Source organism: Onychostoma macrolepis, chromosome 06, assembly GCF_012432095.1.
Source record: "Onychostoma macrolepis isolate SWU-2019 chromosome 06, ASM1243209v1, whole genome shotgun sequence".
Lineage (NCBI taxonomy): Eukaryota > Metazoa > Chordata > Actinopteri > Cypriniformes > Cyprinidae > Onychostoma > Onychostoma macrolepis.
In genome coordinates this window covers 12,145,365-12,161,867 of record NC_081160.1, presented here as the reverse complement: position 1 = coordinate 12,161,867, position 16,503 = coordinate 12,145,365, and the positions used below count along the sequence as shown (strand labels likewise).

Here is a 16,503-nt window from a genome sequence, read left to right as displayed (position 1 = left end):
TTTATTATGAGTGTTGAAACTGTTGTGCTGCTTAATATTGTTTTTTGGAACCTGTGATACTTTTTTCTTTGATTCTTTGATGAATACAAAGTTAAAAAGAACAGCATTTGTTCAAAATAGAAATCTTTTTTATTCATTTAACACATCCCTCCTGAATAAAAGTATTAATTTCTTTAAAAAAAAAAATAATAAAAAAATTACTGACCCCAAACTTTTGAATAGGATTGTATATTGTAACACAAAATTTCTTTTTTAAATAAATGCTGTTCTTTTTAACTTTTTATTAATCAAAGAATCCTAAAATAAAAACCACAGGTCCCCCCAAAAATATGGAGCAGCACAACGGTTTCCAACATTGATTATAAATCAGCATATTAGAATGATTTCTGAAGGATCATGTGGCACTGAAGACTGGAGTAATGATGCTGAAAATTCGGCTTTGATCACATGAATAAATTATATTTTAAAGTATATTAAAATTGAAAACTGTTATTTTAAATTGCAATAATATTTCACAAAATAACAGTTTTCTTCTGTATTTTTGATCAAAAAAACTTCTTTAAAAAAACATTAAAAATCTTACTGATCCCACACTTTTGAGGGGCAGTGTACATGCAACTAAACACTCACACTCCACATGCACACCTGCGCATAATCTTACTTATGTATACACAAACAACAAAGCAGCTGTGTATCTAGGGTAGTGAAAATTAATCGGTTATAAATTTCAAACAAAGCTATTGGCTACCACCTAGCAAGCTGAACATAACTTTTAATTACTTTCATTCATTATGACCTGGAAGTATAAATATGTCCTAATTTTGTTGCTTTGTCTTTAAGAGAATTAAATGACTGCTAAATATATTTATGCTCTTTTCTGATCCTAGGAGACTCTAGCAATATTTATAAAATGGAACAAAGAGAAAGTAGACATGGTGAGATCTTCAGGTGCAGTCTGCCATCAGGACCCAAGGTACCTTTCAATGAAATATCTCTCATTGTGCAAGGAAATGTTTGAGCATTTTTTTAAATATTGTTTTTTTTTTGCAATCCATGCTGGGAGCAGGACCTGTGAAGAGCCAGCCTCATCAGGACCCCATGTTTGGCCTGATGATATAACAGAGTGGCCGGTGAGAAGATCTGTCTTAAGATTATTATTATTATTATTATTATGTTTGCCAATTAATTCAGCCAATGAAGGCAAACATCAAATAAAGTGATTATCTCAATGATTTAGATTTTAAATTCTTTCAATAACTATCACCTTTTTTGATATAGACTAATATGCCTTTTATTATTGGTCCTCAAACCACTATTGCAGATTTGTACATACCCTAAAACATGGAACCACACAGGATACAAGCACATGGACTGCACACTAAAGGGCCGGCCATGCTGTATTGGAACTAAAGGAAGGTAATAAATATTACAACAAGGTTAAAACAAGGTTTTAATGTTTGCTTTTTGCATTAAACCTGTAAACACTCTTGCCATATGTTTACAGTCAAAAGCCACTTCCACCATTTCTAGTTTCATACACAGTATTTGGCTTTAAAGGCACAATATATAAGATTTTTTTTATTAAAATATCCAAAAAATCTTTAGAAGAGTGTTATATGTTTTGCTGACTAGTGTACTTACATTATCCCAAATATTTCGAAGAATGTTTAAATCCAGAGAAATAGCAATTTTAAATAGTGGCTCGTCCCTGGTCATTGCATCGCCTGCCAATGACGTCAGACACCCTCGATTTACGGTTTTGTTTTGTAGAAAACATGGAAACACCAAAGACACTTTAATATGTTATGCATTTTATTAGACAGGTGATGACAAAACAGAATAGCATTATAACCGAACTTTCAAATGTATCTAGTATGATAAAACAGCGCTGCTTTCCCCCGAATACGCCCGACCGGAAGGAGCGGAAGCTCCGCTGCTTTCGAGCCGTGTGACACGCTCGTTCAGCGGCCTCGTTTCGCTTCGAAGGCTTTCAGCCTCACTCTGCTTCATACTACGATGTTAATAAATCTTTAATACATTAGCTCATCCATGAACATGATTTCTGCCCGAGTCGGATTGTATCAGCTGTGAGGATGAAGACAACAACTCCCATGATTCCAAGTCAAGTCAAGTCATCTTTATTTATATAGCGCTTTTAACAATACAGATTGTGTCAAAGCACTTAACAGTATCAAATTGGAGGATAGAGTGTCAGTAATGTATAATGATAAGATTAAACACTCAATTTTCTAAATTTTCAGTTAAAGGCAATTCATTATTGAATTCAGAGATGACATTGTCTAGCTCAGTTTAGTTTAAATCTGTGCAACCAAATCGACGATAATGGCTAGAAATTAAGTGTCTCCAACTGAGCAAGCCAGAGGCGACAGCGGCAAGGAACCAACACTCAGTCACGGCATCATCAAACTATGCCTTTGTTTCTTTATTTGTATTGAATATGTGCCCTCTAGCGGTGAAAACATACAAATTGTGCCTTTAAATAAATAGTTGACATAAAAATGAAATAGTATAGTTGACTCAAAATCTTATCCACCATAGCTGTCAAAACATATTTCAATTTATGTGAATACAAATCTAATTTGAGAGCTGTAGTAGATGGGAATGGTTTTCAGTTAATAAAAAAAAAAAAAATAAAAACTTTTATGAATGTGAGAAAAATACAGAATTTTAATTTTGGGGTGAATTAGCATTTTAACAGTTATTTTATTTTATCTTTTTAAAAGAGGTGCATCCAGCTTCTCTTGATCTGACAAATAATTTTTTTGAACTATAATTGTATGCAAATTAACTGTTCTATTTTCATTTGTTTATACAGATGTGAGATTACAACTTGGGAGTATTGCCACTTCATGCGTGGATATTTCCATGAGGAGGCCACACTGTGTTCACAGGTATCCATTCACATTGAAAACAATTTTTCAGCCATCAAGGTTCAGACAATAGTTCACTGTTTCCTGCAGATAGACTTATATGGACAGAATTAATGGTAAAAGTTTGAGGAAGGACATTTTTGTTGTCAAACATCTGTACCCTCATAGGTTCACTGCCTGAATGATGTGTGTGGCTTGCTGCCATTCTTGAACCCCAGTGTCCCAGATCAGTTCTACAGACTGTGGCTCTCCCTTTTTCTTCATGCTGGGTAGGGTTTAGGTCTTTATATATTCACTCGCTCTCCCACTCTTTCTCATAGCTGTACATGGAAGGGGAGGTAGACTGAGGCTATTACTAGATTTGACACTTTGACACAAAAATTGTTATTTACAGTTTCTATGACCCATGCTCTTGTGATTGTTTTTCAGTTTACTGCATTGCCTGGTGTCTGTGATCTTCCAAATGACTATACTTAGAGACCTGGAGAAACTAGCAGGCTGGTTACGCATTTCCATCATCTACATTGTCAGTGGTATTACAGGAAACCTTGCCAGCGCCCTCTTCCTACCGTACAGAGCAGAGGTATGGCATAAGTCTACAGCAAAGTTTAAAGCTAAATGTTTGAATTACACTGAAATGATCCAAGACATATTTCCCATTACTATTTAAGCTAAAAAAACATAATTGGCATTTTGACTTGTCTTTCACTTGGTTAAAACAAACAAAAGAGGTATACAAATACATGTAAGGACACCATGGATGTGTTGTAACCATCTACAGTATTGTAAATGCTTTAATAAAAATATTTCTGCTTCTACACTCTGACATACCCTGTAGACTTCCCTTGTAAGTGCATTATTGTAAATGTCTTGATGAGTCGACACATAATGTCTATAGCAGTTGCCAGCCTGCTAAACATGTATTGTAACCCTTCACTTTCAGTATATGCATATGAATGTGAATAAGTATGCTCTCAAATCACAAGCATATGTAGTGTAATATAATATAAACTAAAAAAGGAAGTGAAAAAGTTGCCTCATATTCTTAGTTTTAAATTTAATGTATCTTTAAATTTCTTACATTTTTGCCAAATGTTTCTTAATTTGCTTCTATTATCTGCAAAACATTATATACTTGTGTGCCATTAGGCAGAAGGGATTAGGCTGTTTATTTTACTTACTGTAAGGTAGTCAGTTATTTATTGATGGGGAAGAAAAGAGAATTGGCAAAATGAGAAAGAGAGAAAGTGAGGGGGAAAAAGAAGAGGAAAGAGGAATGTGCCCCCAATGAAACCTGCCAAGTACAGAAGCTTAATTAATTTACCCAAGAAGCTGTTTGGGATTACTGGGTGAAATAAATAACAGTGTCTGGAGGGTAAAAGGTTCCCCCAGTGCCCTGTCTCTGTCAGCTTTCCTCTATTTCTGCCTTTTCGCTGCCTTTTAATTTTTTTTTTTTTTTTTTTTTGTCATTATCTGGTAGACATTTACCAGATTTGTACAACATCAAATGTAACCAAAAGCCACTTTTATTGTCCTTATTCAACCTCCTGAAACATCAGCCCCCCTCCACAAATCTGTTAAACTCAAACAAACCTGTTCAATCCAGAGTATATAGCAAAGGCGTACTGAAATACACACCAGCAGTAACACCTAATGCCACAATTTCAATTCTAATATGATCACATTAAATATTTCGTCCCTTGTACATTTAAATTGGAATTGCAATCCAATATTTTTCCAAGTCAAGATAATCAGCTTCCATAGATTAAATTCCTGGTGGTAGGAAAAACAAAAACAAAGAACTGCAAATAAGTGGAAACTTTTTGTGGTTGCTAAATAACATGAATAAGCATTTTTTCCAACATGAAAGTTTTAGATTAAAACAAATGTAGAATGGAAAGTGCATATTTTTTAAATGGTTTCTTTATTTTTTACGATTTGAATGGCAGTTCGTAAATAGTGCTGCTGTCACTGCTTGATTTGCCATTTCAACTGCACTATTCCATATTTCTCAGGATGGAGAAAATGAAAGCAAGAGATTTATTGGAAGTCCAGAAATTACACAAGCCAGGCAGCATATTCTCAAACATTTCTGTGGAAAATAAAGAACAAGTCAGTTCAATTCTGAAAAACAAAAACAAAAAAAACAACAACTCTGTATCTTCTGCTGCCACCAGCAGTGGTGATAACAATGTAGTTTGCAGTGCAGGAGGCTCAGTCACTACTGTTCAATTTTACAGATTCATAAAGACTTATAAAAGGGGCTGTTATAAATTAGGTGTTGAAGTGTTAGGCTGAGTATACACGGGGCACGTTTTTGAGCAATGTTGACGGGCAACTATGGGCAATGTTGCTGTCAATGGGCAACCAGGTGAGACGCAGGGCCCACGACTGATCTAAAATATCCAGATAGAAATTTGTTACCCATTCCCAATGGGAAAGTGCCAAAGCAACGTTTCTCAAAAAATTTGTCTGGCAAAATTGCTCAAAATGTTGCCCCGTGTATCATTATCTTATAGTGCCCCCTGACACATTTGCGTGCAAGGCGATTACCCACAAACTGCCTAAATTGCTTTTAACATGTTATCTACTTTTAAAATAGGGTTGACCCAGAGCTTGCTGATTCATGGTGATCCCAGTCATGTTCTGTCTTTTATTTATTTATTAGGCAATTCTCACTATTAACTAACTCCTTATTAGCATGCATATTACTAGCTTACTGACTGTTTGTTAGCACTTATAAAGCACATATTAATGCCTTATTCTGCATGACCATAATTTAGATCCCTTAATCCAACTCCATACCTAAACTTAAAAACTACCTTACTAAATATTAATAAGCAGCAAATTAGTTTATTGAAGGTAAACTCTGAATTAATAGTGAATATGTTCCCTATTCTAAAGTGTTACTATTTATTTATTTACCTAACATCATAATAGTTTTATTGTGATGTGTTTTGCAGTACTGATACTAGCAGAATTTATGGTTACATGTTACATTTTAGCACTGTTTTTGGTCTGTTTACGCCACACTTACCAAGACATTCTGAAGATGCCCAATATAATAAGTTGGTCACCTTCCATTTTGGCACTGCATGTTCTCTACCTGTCTCCGTGTCAGGTAGATCTGGTGATCGATGTGTGTTATCTGCTTATTAGCCCTTGGCTAATCCAGGCTCTTATCTCCATTCTCATGTGCTGACGGAAAGTTGGAATGCACTCCTCTTGTCAGGGATGGATTAGTGATGTTTATGAGATACTAAAAAGCACTGCTGAGCTTGCAGATCTAAAAAAAAAAAAAAAGCTCATACAGGAAGTCAGGTCACTATATCATATACTACTCTATTTCTACAGTATATAAACAGTATTCTACACTTTATACTGCTGTATCCCAAAATACAATGCGTTCAACTCTTTCCAGTGTCAAAAGAACTGGATACTTCAGCATTTTTTTTTTAAACTTTTTTTGTCTCCTTATGGTCTCATTATCTGAAGATCCATTTAGGTCAGTTGCACAGTATCGTTCAACATATTGATTAATTTTCCCTTTCTTGATGTAACTTCTTTCCAGTGTTCCCATTTGAATTTTCAATTCTGTTCTGACAAAGATTAGTAATGATTAGTAAATAGTTACAGTAAATTTCCATACTAAAATAGCTTCACAACAATATTTTTTTAACTTATGTAGTAGAATGAATTTTCAAGCCTGTTCTGACAAAGATTAGTAATTAGTAAAACATTACAGTAATTTGCCATACTAGATAAAATTGCTTCACAACAATATTGTTTTGAACTTATGTAGCAGAATTGAAATAGTTTGAATGCTGAGCTTGTTTTATCAAAAGTACTGTAACAAAAAAAAAAAAAAAAAAAAAAATATATATATATATATATATATATATATATATATATATATATATATATATATAACATATCTACATAAATGTTTTAAGAGCTCTGACTCAAAAGAATGGAACATGTCACATTTATGAAGTGATTCGTTGTGGTTCACCTGTCTGCACCTATTCTGCTCAATATTTCACTTTAGAAAAGTGCCTTCATCTGATCTGTTGGAACATTCCAGTTAAACACATTTTCACTGTACTAACATGTTGTTGTTAAAAGTAGTAGTTTAATATTGATCATACAATTTGAATCATTATCAGGGTGCCTGTAATCACTTTGGGTCTTTTTAAATGTCTGGCATTAAAAAAGCAGTTAATAAATATCATTGTAATAGAATGCCCTTTTCTGAAAATCCTGTTGAATCAAACTCCTTTGGATGTTGAAGTATTTTAAAATTCATAACACTTGTAAACCAAGACCATGATGCAGCATATTTATTAGTAGCTAGATTATGTAACAACTTTAATAGTCAGTTACAATAGTTAAGAAACATAGTTTTTATTGAAAATAGATTTTAAAACTCGCATGTATCTTTAATCACTATACCTTTTGTTGTATTTGAACTTCCTCACAATGAAAATATCCATGGAAATCAAACAGACAAATAGATCCCCTGGGCGAGCAATGGCTCAGCACTCCTGTTTTGAGATGTATCTCACTTTTTCCTTTCTATATTTATACAACATTAAAACAGGTCATTCATGTGCATCATAAGCAAAAATCACCAGTTTATGATATGCAAGCACCTAGTTTGTAACATTATGGCCACATGTAAATCATATTGGTAACACTTTATAATAACTGCACACTATGAATTACTAGGTAAGCATTATAATATAGTAAATAGTCAGTTCATTCTTTATAATGCATTGTCCCAACATTAATAGTCATTAGTAAGCAGTTTATAAATACAGCTATAAATGCCTTGTTCTTGATTTATAAGCGTAACTATTACAAAGGAAATTTAAAGTTATTTTAATAATAGTAACTATTATCATGTGTCTAAATAATATTTATAAATGTACATTTAAATAGTTTATTAATCATTTACTTACACTTTCTAAATGATCTTATGAACCACTGACAAATGCTAAATAACTGGTTTGTAAATAACATAATTTAGAAATGATAAATTGATCATTAATAAAGTATGAAAATACAATTATTAAACATTATAGATATGCTCAAGAACAAAACATTTATAGCTGTATTTATAAACGGCTAACTAATGCCTATTAATGTTGGAACAATGCTTTATAAAGGATGAACTGACTATTTACTAATGCTTTAAATAAAGATTCATAGTATGCAGTTATTATAAAGTGTTACCATCATATTTGCTACTCCAGAGAAATGTGTGCAGATCTTAAAATCTGAGCATAACATGTAGGCAAAGAAGGTTACTCTTGGATCAGCTCTCACACGCAGTGTAATCTTATTGACCTTACTCACACGCCTGTCTGATACCCTACACCTTTGCGACTGAGCTCCTCCCTAAAGTGTGACACGGGCATGGAGTCCTGCTGCGGGGTTGTGAGCTTGAGAACTGTAGAAAGTGTGACACTACTGTGTGTGTGTGTGTGTGTGTATGTGTGAGAGTGCATTCCTGTCTCACTCCTCTTCTCCTGGCCTTGCAGAAAGGTAAGATATCTCAGATTAGCCATCTGCCCAAGCAACCCTTTTCAGCCCTGACGTCATTCTAATCAGGTCACAAGTGGCCTCTGCAGTGGATTTTCACCACTGCTATTTGCCAGTTCTGATAATCCATACTGAAAAACATGGAATAGAATGAGAACAATTATTATATAGATGTCATTGAACTGTCTAAGAGCTGGCCATAAGCCACATTTTTGAGGTATGGGACATATCAGGAATTAGTTGAAAAATGTGATTTGATAAATTGATTTGGTAAATAAAAAGGTTACAAGCTTAAGTAACTCTGTTATCAAATCCAAGCAATTAGAATGCTGAAAACCCTGGAGTCATATGTATTAATTAGTGAGATGCTTTTAATCTATATAAATTAAATGGAACAGATTTTTTAATAGCTGAAAATGGCTAAATGGATTCATATTTGATCCTGTAGTGGCATGCATTAACAGATTCTGCTTTCAGATTCAGACCATCTGCATTATCCATCTGGCTCACCTTTCACATGTATGCACCTGCCCGACACTCAGTCCTTTGTTTCTCTGTCCTTTTGCATAATAACAAGGCTTTAATAGTGACCATTGAAAATGTGTACAAAGCACATCTTTCAATTAACAAGATGACATCAGAGACTGAAGCTACTGTTACAGCGTCACCTTAATCATCTAAACACTGGTCTTTAAAGGGATAATTCAACCAAACATTAACATTGCATCACCATCTGCTTCATGTTGGTTGAAACCCATATATACCTATTAAAATATATATACACTGAACAAAATTATAAACGCAACACTTTTGTTTTTGCCCCCATTTTTCATGAGCTGAACTCAAAGATCTAAGACTTTTTCTATGTACACAAAAGGCCTATTTCTCTCAAATATTGTTCACAAATCTGTATAAATCTGTGTTAGTGAGCACTTCTCCCTTGCCAAGATACTCCATCCACCTCACAGGTGTGGCATATCAAGATGCTGACAGCATGATTATTGCACAGGTGTACCTTAGGCTGGCCACAATAAAAGGCCACTCTAAAATGTACAGTTTTACTGTATTGGGGGGGGTCCGAAAACCAGTCAGTATCTCAGTATCTAGTGTGACCACCATTTGCCTCACGCAGTGCAACACATCTCCTTCGCATAGAGTTGATCAGGTTGTTGATTGTGGCCTGTGGAATGTTGGTCCACTCCTCTTCAATGGCTGTGCAAAGTTGTTGGATATTGGCAGGAACTTGAACACGCTGTCTTATACGCCGATCCAGAGCATCCCAAACATGCTCAATGGGTGACATGTCCGTTGAGTATGTTTTCAGCTTCCAGGAATTGTGTACAGATCCTTGCAACATGGGGCCGTGCATTATCATGCTGCAACATGAGGTGATGGTCATGGATGAATGGCACAACAATGGGCCTCAGGATCTCATCACGGTATCTCTGTGCATTCAAAATGCCATCAATAAAGTGCTCCTGTGTTCGTTGTCCATAACATACGCCTGCCCATACCATAATCCCACCGCCACCATGGGCAACTCGATCCACAACGTTCACATCAGCACACCGTTCACCCACACCTGTACAGTGAAAAGGTGTGGTGTGGTTACACGTGGTCTGTGGTTATGGTTGGATGTACTGCCAAATTCTCTGAAACGCCTTTGGAGACGGCTTATGGTAGAGAAATGAACATTCATTTCACAGGCAACAGCTCTGGTGGACATTCCTGCAGTCAGCATGCCAATTGCACGCTCCCTCAAAACTTGCGACATCTGTGGCATTGTGCTGTGTGATAAAACTGCACATTTTAGAGTGGCCTTTTATTGTGGCCAGCCTAATGGTGCGTTCACACCAGACGCAAATTAAGCGTTATGCACGAGCGATTTACATGTTAAGTCAATGCAAAGATGCGAATAGACATCCTGTGGTGCGATTTGCGCGAATGAGGTGGCGCGAATTGAGCGTTTCGGGCGAATCGCTCGAGTTGAAAAATCAACTTTGGCGAATATTCGCGCCACGTTAACCGATCAGGAGCTTGCTCTAGTAGTGATGTGATTATGATGTAGCGAGCAGAGGCAGAAATCCGAAACAACAATGGAGGACAAAATCATCATCGCTGTATGTGGATACCCGGAGCTGTACGATACATTTTCGTACTTTTACAGAAACCAGAATAAAAAGGATCTTGCTTGGAAGAAAGTGAGTGAGGAGGTCGGACAACCTGTTAAGTCTGTTAAGAGTTAACAAAATCCGTGTCAGCCATTTCGCAACGAGACTGGAGCCGCCTGGCAGAAGCCCCTCCCTGACTCGAATTTGCATCTGTTGTGAAGTGAATTTCACACACGAATGAAGCGAGTAAACTCTAAATGTTCAAGCGTCCAACTACGCGCGAATAGCGCGATTTATTTGCGCAAGTTGCGTCTGGTGTGAACGCACTGTTAGGCACACCTGTGCAATAATCATGCTGTCTAATCAGCATCTTGATATGCCACACCTGTGAGGTGGATGGATTATCTCGGCAAAGGAGAAGTGCAAACTAACACAGATTTAGACAGATTTGTGAACAATATTTGAGAGAAATAGGCCTTTTGTGTATATAGAAAAAGTCTTAGATCTTTGAGTTCAGCTCATGAAAAATGGGGGCAAAAACAAAAGTGTTGCGTTTATAATTTTGTTCAGTGTATATTACGATTATGCTTTTTGCCCAGTAACTCTCGTCACCCAGGCTCTGAACCCAAAGTTGCCTTGACACACCAAGCCGACGCTTGCCACCCGATGGCCAAGTAGCACGTCCGTTCTGCGCCTTTCTCGCACACTGGTTCGCCAGCTGAACAGCTAATCAGAATGATCAGATGGCCCGACGAGCTCCGACGCTGATTCAACATGTCGAATCGGCCGAAAAACAAGCCGACGAGGACCAACTTCAGCCAACGGCGCAGAACACACTGAGAAAACTTAGTCGGCCGACGAACAAAAACTGCCCGATGGCCAACCGTCGGCTTGGTGTGTACCGGGCTTAAGGGGGCTGCGGGGGAGCTGAGACCCTACTTAAAGACCCATACATAACTGGGGAAGAGCAGCTCATACCATGCTTTGTGTACCATGCATTCTACCTAAGACCTGCTCTTGCTTAATTTTTTTCTTTTAGCACTAGACCATAATATATAACAAATAACAAAGAGGGACTCCTTCGCAGGTGAACCTCCACAACTTACATGCATTATCGAACCAAGGCCAAAGTAGAGGACCCACCTTGCGTAACCATTAGCCTGACTTATTAAAATGCCCCATCGGAACAAGACCACGGAATCTGACACTTTTACATGCCGTTTGCACAATCTGACATCGCTGGGGTTGGAATTGAACTGCGGGTTTCGTCTGGCCAGAGGAGAAATGGCCCCCCAACTGAGCCTGGTTTCTCCCAAGGTTTTTTTCTCCATTCTGTCACAGAGGGAGTTTTGGTTCCTTGCCTCTGTCGCCTGGTTTGCTCAGTTGGGGACACTTAATTTCTAGCGATTATCGTCAATTTGATTTCACAGATACTATTTAAACTAAACTGAGCTAAACAATGACATCTCAGAATTCAACAATGAAATGCCATTAACTGAAAATTGAGTGTTTAATCTTATCATTATACATTACTGACACTCTATCCTCCAATTTGATACTGTTGAGTGCTTTGACACAATCTGTATTGTTAAAAGCGCTATATAAATAAAGGTGACTTGACTTGACTTGAGGGATTCTGTCCAGTCAAGCCCTTTCTTCTTTTTTTTTTGTAAATCATTAAATTGTTTAGTGCCATCCTACCTTTCTGATATCTTATACACAAGCCCCCAAGTCTCTGATCAGATGACTTTGACTGTTTCTAGGTCTAGATTAAAAATTCATCTTTTATCATTGTTGTGTAGTATACACAACAGTGGGGTGTTTTAAATTGTGCATAAATTAAAAGAGGGTCATAGCACTGACTGCTTCAAAAAAGACCAAAAATCATTCTACAAGTAATGCAATCACATGACTTGTGTACTTTACACACAAGTTTTCTAAGATTATACAATGTGGCGTGAAGAAAGGATGCTCATTCTCTTCGGTTGTGTTCTCAGTATGTTTGCATATGAATCTTCACACTTTTACATGTTCAAACTACTCATAATATTAGCAAGAAACCGTGAAATCTGCCTGCAGTTTCTTCTCCTCCTTTGTTACTTTATATGGTGTTGTGTACACTAAGCTTTCAAATCTATGCAAACAAAGAAGTTCTTGGATAATGTGAACATATGTTGAAGGGAAGATTTTCAGTGAATATTGACTTCAATTTTAGTCGTTTCCTTAAACAAAACTATGTATGGTTTTAGAAGACATAAAGAGGTTTGGAGTGACATGCTAAGGAGGCTAAATTTTCAGTTCTGGCTAAATTATTTGAATTATTTTTTTTTAAAGTAAAGATTTAACTACTAATTAAAATTGTGTGTAAAATTGTGTTAAATTTTGTCAAAAGATTACAGCATCACTAACATTAAATGTCTTGAAGGAATGTGCTTTCACCATTTTTAATATTGACATGACAATCTTTTTCTTATATTATAGGTTGGTCCAGCAGGGTCTCAGTTTGGTTTGTTAGCCTGTCTGTTTGTGGAGCTGTTCCAGGCCTGGCAGATGTTGGAAAAGCCATGGAAGGCCTTCCTGAAGCTGTTAGGCATTGTTCTCTTCCTTTTCTTCTGTGGTCTTCTGCCCTGGATTGACAACATTGCTCACATCTTTGGCTTCCTCAGTGGTCTTCTCCTGTCCTTCACATTCCTTCCATATGTCACGTTTGGCACCTTAGACAAGTATCGCAAACGAGCTCTTATTTTGTTGTCGCTGCTTGTCTATTTTGGGTTGATGTCCTCACTTATTGTCTGGTTCTACATTTACCCTATAAACTGGCATTGGCTAGAGCATCTCACCTGCTTGCCCTTTACCAGCAAGTTCTGTGAACACTATGACATTGATCATGTGGTACACTAACTTTGTTTTTTGTAGACTGAGTTTTTTTCTAATGACTGCAAGGGACTGAGTAAAACAGCAGATAATGTCATACTGTATCTGAGGTGTAGCAATAGAACCAATAGAATGTATGAATAGTCCATTTATTCCCAAAGCCTGGATAATGTGCAGGTAAACTATGATGTTTTGTTACTGAAGCCTGTACTCTATCCCTTTAGCTTAAAATGTCTAACACCAAATGTCTTCCAAAATTATTGCATGTGTAAACAAGGAGATTTATTCTGTCTTTTCATATGTGCTTACACGTTTAAAGATATGCATAAGTCTTTTAGAGTCATTTCACTGAACTGGTTATGAATGATGGAGTTTTATGTTGAAACTTCAGTGACGTTCAAAAGAATACTTTATATTTCAGTCACTTTTTGTACTTCTGTAGACAGCCACAAACCTCTGGCTAGGCTAGTAAATCTAGTTCCACATTAATGAACACACTAGTTTTAAGAACTGTAGCTTCCCATTCTTCTTTTTCTGGATTACAAGCATGTGTCCTCAGACAACTATAAAGGAAATTAAATGTGGCAGTAATTTCCTGAATAGTATGGTCGGTTAGTCATTTCACTTCTCAATGCATTTCATATATTTCATAAGTCATTTAATTTATCATTCGTCTATCATATATAATATCTGTCTTCTTTTTTTTCAGAATAGAGATCCTGTTTTGCAATCAACAGAGAAGCTGTTGTTTACAACCAGCTATTAATGTTAATAGGTGCACTGCATGCATTAAATCGTGTGTATTCACTTGGCGTAGAATGTATACATTTGTGGTCTTCTGTCTCCTTTTATTGTAGTGTCAAAGTCAAATTCAGCTGTTGTTTTGATTGATATTCAGTCAGTGCATAATTGTTTACTGAGGACTGCACTTGTGCCTTAAAAAAGAACAGGAGTTCTATTGAATCTGACAATCTGGAATATTTTGGTATATTTGAAGGTGTACAAATATGATTGCAGGTGGACTAAATAACTAATGCTTGAAGTAATAATAACAAAAATAAAGTTTGTAATTTTTTTTTTTAGTCTTTATATTGATGTCCTTCACACTTAAAAAAAAAAAAAAAAAAAGTTTTTCTTAAATGACTAATTCGCTGTGCCTTATTTAACAAACAAACAAAACAAAAAAAAATTATTCCAGAATCATTACCCTGTGAACGCTACAGACATTTACACAAAGAGTTCAAAGAGCAATCATTCTGAAAAATGGATTCTTTATTTCTTTTTACTTACAAAATGTACAAAATCATAGATGTCTTGATTCAAGACTTTGGAGGCATAGGTGGTGGATTTCTACAGGGAAAGGCAAATGGAAACCAGTCTTAGCCATCTCAACATATGTTTGATGATGATTTGTTTTGTAACCCCTCTACACATGGAACATTAACTCTTCAATCCTTTGCTTTGAAGCAAGTCAACAAGTGATTCTAATCTATAAATGAAACTCTACTAGTGCCCTAACCAACACAATAAAATTTTCTCATGTTTATGGGATTGTATATTAAAAATCTGTCACATTGGCACTCGCAGGCATAACAGACAACACTGTATGTTCTCTTGTGGCTGTTTTCATAAGAGATCACAGTGGAAAATGTTCAGTTGATGCTATTTTAATGCTTCCACAGAATAGACACACATCTAAAGCAGCCACAAGACACTGAACATAAAAACTAGTCCAAAGTAGAACATTTTACTGTTGAACCACTACCTTATCTTTCCAGCCTTGACTCCCAAACTCACAACACAGCAGGAGATCTGTCATGAATTAAAAAATGTGCATGAGTAATTAAAGAAATTAATCTAAAGAAATGCATACCAAATAAAATACAAAATAAAGATTAATAAATATAAACCTAGCAGTAGCGGCTCCTGGTCGTAAATTTAGGTGGGGCAGATTATTTTGTTAACTTTATATTTTAATCTCACAAAATTTTGGCAGAGATGTCCTTGCGTTGTCCTGTGGGTGGCGCTAATGTTGATTGACAGGCTCGAAGTAATGTTACAGACATAAAATGCATAATAATTGCCTTAATATAGTATTTATCACCTCCAAATGTTGATTTAGAATGGTACAAGTTGTGGAGCAATTCGGGTGAGGAAAGAAGATTATATGTCTATTCTCAGAATAAACCAAACAAAACAAACACAACAGAACCATATAAAGGCTATTAATGTGAGCACATTTAAACTAAGGATTTAACGTATAGCCTACTTTAATTTGATCCACTACTCCACATAGAAAAAAACCAGACATGCCTACTAGATACTGACCTGATGCAGACACATAGCTGAAGCGGAATGATACTGTCTTGGTGGAGCGAGGTTTACGTAAGGTAACGTTAACGTGAAAATAAGCGGGGCAGTCTCAAATCTGCCCCAATGGCTCTCAATTAGAGCACGCCGCAGTTCCCCTTTTCACCACAGATTTATGTTGCAAAATTGTGGGGCGCTGTTGACCTCTGGAGGGCTCAGGCACCATCTGCCCCACTTAGTATCATGTATACATGCCTGCTAAAGCCATCCGCGGGATTTTAATATATACTACATACTTTACGACTTAAAATAGTATCGAAAATCTGAAAAATATTTGTTGCAGAATGCAGAACACATTTACAATTTATTATTGTTTCAGTTTATAAAGAGCTAGGTCTATGTTGGTGTTGAATATTTTGCCCATATAGACGAGCCGCGCCTGAAACCTAGTCTATTAGATAACCTGACTGCAAAAAAAACAAAACAACAACAAAAAAAAACACTCCCAAGTTTTACATGATGAATATAAAAAATAAATATTTTCACTTTTAGATAAGTGAGTGTAATACAGTTTGCTCTAATGTTCCCTTTTCTTTTCTTTTTTTAATGTGTATCTAACCATTTTTGCTATGCTGACAAAGGCTTACAAAAGTGAACGCAAACAGCATTACACCACAAGACATCTACACCAAAACCAAAAGCTGCTTCAACACACCCACTGCTTCTTTTGAACGTCCAAAAACCTACACTGTAAAAAAAAAAAAAAAAAAAAA

At 36.2% G+C, this 16,503-nt stretch overlaps 1 protein-coding gene and 1 long non-coding RNA gene across 8 annotated transcripts in view; one reads left to right on the top strand and one right to left on the bottom strand.

The window, feature by feature from the left end:
- Positions 1–14,500, top strand: part of LOC131542099 (inactive rhomboid protein 2-like) — a 100,966-nt gene extending 86,466 nt beyond the window's left edge. For all 7 annotated transcript variants that reach the window (XM_058778426.1, XM_058778425.1, XM_058778427.1 and 4 more), the window contains 7 exons: positions 888–973; positions 1,067–1,130; positions 1,322–1,416; positions 2,837–2,912; positions 3,060–3,160; positions 3,321–3,474; positions 13,028–14,500. In XM_058778426.1, the coding sequence (XP_058634409.1) occupies positions 888–973; positions 1,067–1,130; positions 1,322–1,416; positions 2,837–2,912; positions 3,060–3,160; positions 3,321–3,474; positions 13,028–13,447 (996 nt within the window). In that variant the 3' untranslated portion in view covers positions 13,448–14,500. The remainder of the gene's footprint in view (positions 1–887; positions 974–1,066; positions 1,131–1,321; positions 1,417–2,836; positions 2,913–3,059; positions 3,161–3,320; positions 3,475–13,027) is intronic.
- On the bottom strand, positions 3,567–16,467 carry LOC131542100 (uncharacterized). The gene is made up of 3 exons (XR_009271663.1): positions 15,186–16,467; positions 8,413–8,566; positions 3,567–6,177 (listed from the first exon to the last, which is right to left on the bottom strand). It is a non-coding gene; the product is annotated as an uncharacterized LOC131542100 (long non-coding RNA).
- Between the last annotated feature and the right edge of the window lie 36 nt (positions 16,468–16,503).